Source organism: Miscanthus floridulus, chromosome 1 (assembly GCF_019320115.1).
Source record: "Miscanthus floridulus cultivar M001 chromosome 1, ASM1932011v1, whole genome shotgun sequence".
Lineage (NCBI taxonomy): Eukaryota > Viridiplantae > Streptophyta > Magnoliopsida > Poales > Poaceae > Miscanthus > Miscanthus floridulus.
In genome coordinates, this window is record NC_089580.1 from 117,371,295 (window position 1) to 117,377,102 (window position 5,808).

A 5,808-nucleotide genomic window follows, 5' to 3' on the forward strand; every position below is an offset into this window, starting at 1 on the left:
ACCCGTAAGTACCGATCCGGGGAGAGAGAGCCACGCTGCCTGTGAAGGCCGCGCTCTCCATCGACCGTCCGCCACCGTTGCCGTGCGCGCCTCCTCCAGGAGCGCCGCCGCCGTGCGCGCCTCCTCCAGGAGCGCCACCGGCGCGTCCGCGCTTGTCTGGGCTGCCGCCGCGCTCGTGGGCGTGCGCGGCTGCCCCAGGAGCGCCACCGCCGTGCGCGCCTCCTCCAGGAGCGCCGCCAGCGCGTCCGCGCCTGTCTGGGCTGCCGCCACGCTCGTGGACGTGCGCGGCTGCCCACTGCGCCGCCCGCGCTCGCGCTGCCTCCCTCTCTAGCAGCTCGAGGTCTGCGTCGGCGGTGTCGTCAGCGGAAATGGAGCTGCCGATGCTGCCGCGCAGAGCCTCGACCTCCACCGCCGCCGCACGCGCTGCATTCGCCGCCGCCGCCGCTTCCGCCTCCGCTCTGGCTGCTGCCAGCTCCGCCGCTGCCAACCTCGACGCCCTTGCCACCGCCGCAGCGGTCTCTGCCGCCGCTCGCTCGCGTTCCTCTGCTGCGGCAAGTTCGGCCTCCTGCCGACGCCACGTGCTCGAGGCGACCGAGCGCTGAGACTGCCCTGCGGACATGACGCGCTACCGGGGGGCTGCTGCGTGGGGAGAGGGCTGCTTCAGACGAGCTGGGAGAGGAGTGAACAGGAGAGGCCGGAGCTGCTGCTACTCTCAGCTGGGGCTGTTGCGAGGCTGGGCAAGGGGATGAGCAGGAGATGCTCAGGCTACAGGATACTACGGCTCCGATACCACTTGTTAGTCGCTGAATTCTCACTCTTGGTAGTAGGAGAATTCTTACTCTCATCGAGAGAGGATGACACTAGGAGTTGGGGCAATTTTCTTGTCTATTTCTCACACAAGCTCACACAAATGCCATACCAACCTGAGGGGTTGGGGTTACATATTTATAGGCTGCTAGCCAGCCAAGCATATGCCAAGATGCTAGTCTAAGATGCTAATATGCTGTCCTAGCTAAGATGTTGTCCTCTAGTCTAAGATGCTGTCCTCTAAGATGCTGTCCTCTAGTCTAAGATGCTGTCCTAAAAACAGAAAAACAGCCACAAGGACCATGTGAGCAACAACAGCCCCACAAAGACTAGCCACACATGACTTATCCATCACAAATAACCAGGAAATCATGTATGACTAAGGCTGCAATTGCAGATCCGTGTGATCAATCTTACAGCATACATGGCTGCAGTGCCGTAACCTTCACCTTCCACGCCTACTGTAGCAAGTCACAAGAACGAGAAAAACAGACGTGCATAAGCCAAAAAAAAGTTACATGCCTCAAAGTTTGAAGAAACTGTTGGAGTAGAAGCCGGACTAGTTCTGAGGGCATCTGAATCAGCAGAACCAAACAAAGATTTGGTAGGATCTCTGTAAATTTAGGACATTTCAGATACCATTGCCCACATACAGGCAGGCAAGTGCAAACACATATTCACAATAACTCAAGTGCAATATATGATGGCAGGCAACATAGCATGTATCACAAACCGAACTGATACATGGTTGCAAGTTGAACAAGGAAGCCCCACCTTTCATTTATAAGGTGAAGGATAGGATAAAATGGACCAGCAAGTAGAGCCAAGAACCGCACGCTGCTCTCTGGGGTGTCCGCAACACTATTAAGGTCAGCCTGAACTAAAACATACATCAGCCTGTTAAAGGGCAATGCTTACCATGCATCTAGAAATGGCAAATTAGCTAGGAGCCAGAAATACTGAGTTCACCTCAATCTGGGGAAGAAATGGAGGTAGCCTGATGGAAATGTCTTTAAGCAACTAGAATGAATGGGGCAGAAATGCATCAGGAACTCTTGACATGGTGAACCCCCAAAGCCAAAGGGCCAAATAAGAAATAAGAAACGTAGTAAGAAGAGAACCTGGAGGTGCATGTTGTGAGAAAGGGGTTGTTTGGAGGATGTGATTTGCGGGAGCATGTAGCTGAGCAGTGGCTGGAGCTCAGGTTCGAGGCCAGGCACGGGGATGCCAAAGAGCTGGATGAAGAAGATGGCGATGGGGTTGCCGCGCAGACAGGAAATGCGGAGGTAGCGGCAAGGGGTGTGGTTGGCGGGGTAGACGACGTCGCGCTTGGGGGCCTCGCAGCGGGGGCGCACCTTGACGAAGGCATCGGGCTTGTATCGCAGGCCAGCAGTGAGCTCCCATTCGAGGACGGATTTGTTGTAGATGCGGATGTGGGAGAGGAGACACGGTTCCTGCAAGCAACTGCGGAGTGACTACTCAATTCGAATTCGATCCCCAACTAGATTGGGAGAAGAGGGAGAAGAATAAGCTGTAGAAGCAGATGGGGACCTGGAGCTCAAGGAGGATCCATTCCTTGGTGTTGGTGGCGGTGGACCAGTGGGAGCGCAGGTCGGCCTCCAGCACGTTCCCCGCCTTCTGCGACGGCGACTCGCGAGAGGATGCCTTCACCCGGAAACCTAGCGCCACCACGCCATCTCCCCAGTCCGCTGACGTATCCCTCTCCGGCGGCGCCGCTGCCGCTGCCTCCATCAGCTATTCAGCTCCGGTTGGTCTCCCTCCCCTGCCCGCACCGCACTGCACTCCCTCGCCTCTTGTCGAGAATGTCGAGTGAAGACTCAAGGACTAGAGCAAGACGACTCGATGTTCGCCCAACAACTGGGCTGGGCCAGGCTTCCCATGTATGGAGTTATTGATATTGGGCCGAGACCCATTCCACTTCAAAGTAGGAAAAAGGAAAAATGTCCATTTTAGCTCCCCGGCATCCTCAAACTCCAAAACCAAACATCTTACGCTCTGAACTCTGAAAACAATTCAAATTTCCTTCCTGACATATTTTAAAGTGGTTTGAAGGTGGTTTTGTCCTTTTTTCCACATAAAAAGCCCAATGAACTTGATAAGGTCATTAAACCACAAAAATTGTCACTAAACTTCTAAAAAAACAAAAAAAACATATTGATAGATTAGGGTACAACGAATCTAAATAAAGTATTTAGATCTCATAGGAATATCTCTAGAGGCTTTTAAAATTATATTTAGCTCTAGGAAAATATGAAAAAAAAATCAGAACATTCTAATTTATGTCTTAACGTGTTTTAAAAAAACAATTGGATAACCAAAAACATAAGATATGACTAGCACAAATGCATGACACTAATGTATGTTGTTTTCATGCTAGTTGTATGTATCTCATATTTTTTAACGTGCATAGTTTTCAACATACGTTACGCGTTGATTATAATATTTTAGGAATTGTTTTTTAATATATTTTCTCATTTTCCTAGAGCTAAATCTATTTTTTGGAGCTTCTAGAGATGTTTTCATGAGCTATAAATATTTTATTTTGATTCTTTATATCAAAATCTATCTCTATAGTTCTTTAAATTTTAAGAAGCTTTGATGTATTTTTATGGTTTTAAAAAAACTTGTTAAGTATTTGCCAAATGTTTTAATTAAAAAAGACAAAACCATCTTCAGAACCATATCAAACTAAGCTAGGGAGGTTATTTGATCAGTTTTGAGAATTCAGGGGTAAGATGTATTGTTATAGAGTTTGAGAAGAAAAATAAGACTATGGTGATAGTTTAGAGAGGCAAAATTGACTTTTTAGAAGGAAAAAGTCATTTTGCATCAAAATTGAAGTTCAAGTTTCCTCTTGATCTCTAAATCGATCAAATTGTCTCCTTTAATTCTCATAGCCATTTAAGTTATCTCCTTACTCTAGTTAGAAGTGGGTTTCAGGGTGGTTTTATTTATTTTTAGTTAAAAGATTCCAATAAACACTTAATAATCTAGTTTAAGCTCCAAATATTTTAATATAGCTGAAGCTAATTTTTTGAAGCTTTTTTATAGCTGAAGCTAATTTTTGAAGCTATCTAGAAAAATCGTTCATCGTGTCCTAATAAGTTTTGAAGATAATTTAAACAATTTTAATAGTTGAGAGAAAAAGTTCTAGAGTCCTAGGGAAAAAGTAGACTACGACATAGTTTAGGGAGAGAAAAAATGACTTTTTTCCTCGAGAGTGTACATACATGGTGAACGGATGCTTAGGGGTTATTCCAGGAACATATGCTTAGAGGATTATTCCAGGAACAGGAAAACATTTCGAGGAACACGGCACCAACTAACCTCATAGTAGTATACATATACATAAATACATATGGGATATGGCTGGCACAAGAATCACAGCATTACAAACAAGGGAAATAGTATCAATGAAGAATGGTGTGGTCTCTCAAGTCAAGCATGGACCATTTATTCAAGCCTCAGCTTGGGTCTCTCCTGCCTCTATTCCTAACTCAACTCTTCTAATATCTTCTTTCTTTTCCCCAACACAACCCTTTGTAAAACCTACATAGCTCGCATCTAAATACGCAATACATGCATGATCACATAGAAAGGTCTTCAGGGAGATGGCACGAGAAGTCGAGAACTATGTTTCCTAGTACATTGTGTACACCGTCAGTGATCCAAGTAGAGCGGCTTCATCCTGTCAGCCCAATGCATGCAATATTGCCTATTAGGTGTAACACCCATTTACTAAAACATGTTATGAGCATCATGTTTATGTGTTAATGCATGTGATAAAATGTGTAGATCAATTTTTGTAACTTAAAATGATTAATAAAATATTAAACGAAAGTTGATTCAATAGTTCAGTTATATCAACTAGGGTTTAAAACCAATTTTTATTAAGTAAAATGATATAGAACATGTATGTGACACTTAAATAAAGTTTGAAATGTGAACTTTGTAGATGACAATAAAATACTTGGTATTAAAAAAGAATATTGCTAAGTAATATTTCTAGTAGCTTAGAAATGCAATCTGAAATTAAGATTAGCTCAAACACTTAGAAAATTTCTAAGTTTATGGACAGCTAGACGCTGCTATGTTTAGCAGTTTATTTGGAGAGATTGGGTTGAGGAGTGGTGTAGTGCTATGATTCGATTTAGTAGTTTCATGTTCCATCTTGCATGTAGTGACGCCGGTTTAGGTTTAGGAGCAACGGTTTGGTCGTGATCAGCGCTTTAAAATTCGTACACGTCACAGCTTTGTGCTCTCTGGCGCCATGCGCGTGGTCACCACGCGTGGCCGACCCGCGTCGCCATGCGGTTGTGCCGTGCGTGCATGCGTGGCCGCGCACCGACTAGCCATGGCCGTCATGGCCTTGTCGTGGCTTGGCCGCTCTGGCCGCACCGCTAGGCCGTCGGTCCACTCTGCGCCCAACCGCCCCTACCACCGCGGCTGCCACTGGTGCTGCTGCTGCCTTCGTGCCCGTGCCGTGACGATGCCGCTGCCGCCACTGTCGCATCACCACGCTGCACGCCTACCGCTGCGCTGCGCCGCCGGCCCGCCTTAACGCTGCGCGCACATGGTCGTGTCGTCGTCGCCTTACCATTGATGGCACTATGGCGCGCGGGCCACGCTGGTCGCGAGCGTGCGTGTCTGTCGGCTAGTGCCTGGCCTCGGGCTGCGCCGGTCACACCAACCATGTCCCGCCAAGGCACGCCCTTGCCGAGTCACTGGCTGCCCCTCCCCCACCGCTCCCTCGCTCTCTCTATCTGTGTTCTCTATCTACTGTCGCCGTCGAGCCACGCCATTAAATTTGTCAGGGAGAGATCATCTCAAGTCGATTCATCGCGTTGTTGGCTCCGTCACACGGCTGCCTAGCTACCCGTCCCCACCCCGCCTTGAATGGCGCCCGGTCGAGCTCCAATTTTGGAGTTTCCTCACCGTCATGTCGATAAGGCTACATCCAATCGTGGGTGTGGACAGCTC

The 5,808-nt window shown here is 47.9% G+C and overlaps 1 protein-coding gene across 1 annotated transcript; it reads right to left on the reverse strand.

The window, feature by feature from the left end:
- Positions 1–1,196: 1,196 nt before the first annotated feature.
- On the reverse strand, positions 1,197–2,662 carry LOC136539208 (uncharacterized). The gene is made up of 5 exons (XM_066531150.1): positions 2,359–2,662; positions 1,929–2,261; positions 1,777–1,827; positions 1,582–1,682; positions 1,197–1,420 (listed from the first exon to the last, which is right to left on the reverse strand). The coding sequence occupies exons 1-5, from the start codon at positions 2,557–2,559 to the stop codon at positions 1,279–1,281; spliced, it is 828 nt and encodes a 275-aa protein (XP_066387247.1). The 5' UTR covers positions 2,560–2,662; the 3' UTR covers positions 1,197–1,278.
- Between the last annotated feature and the right edge of the window lie 3,146 nt (positions 2,663–5,808).

What these genes read in the sequence shown, in the direction of transcription:
- LOC136539208 (XM_066531150.1), bottom strand. Translation starts at nt 2,559, where the DNA reads ATGGAGGCAGCGGCAGCGGCGCCGCCGGAGAGGGATACGTCAGCGGAC. An exon ending in GGATCCTCCTTGAGCTCCAG is followed by an intron (nt 2,262 to 2,358) that starts GTCCCCATCTGC and finishes AGTTGCTTGCAG; the next exon opens with GAACCGTGTCTCCTCTCCCA. An exon ending in CTTCACCTTATAAATGAAAG is followed by an intron (nt 1,421 to 1,581) that starts GTGGGGCTTCCT and finishes CTAAATTTACAG; the next exon opens with AGATCCTACCAAATCTTTGT.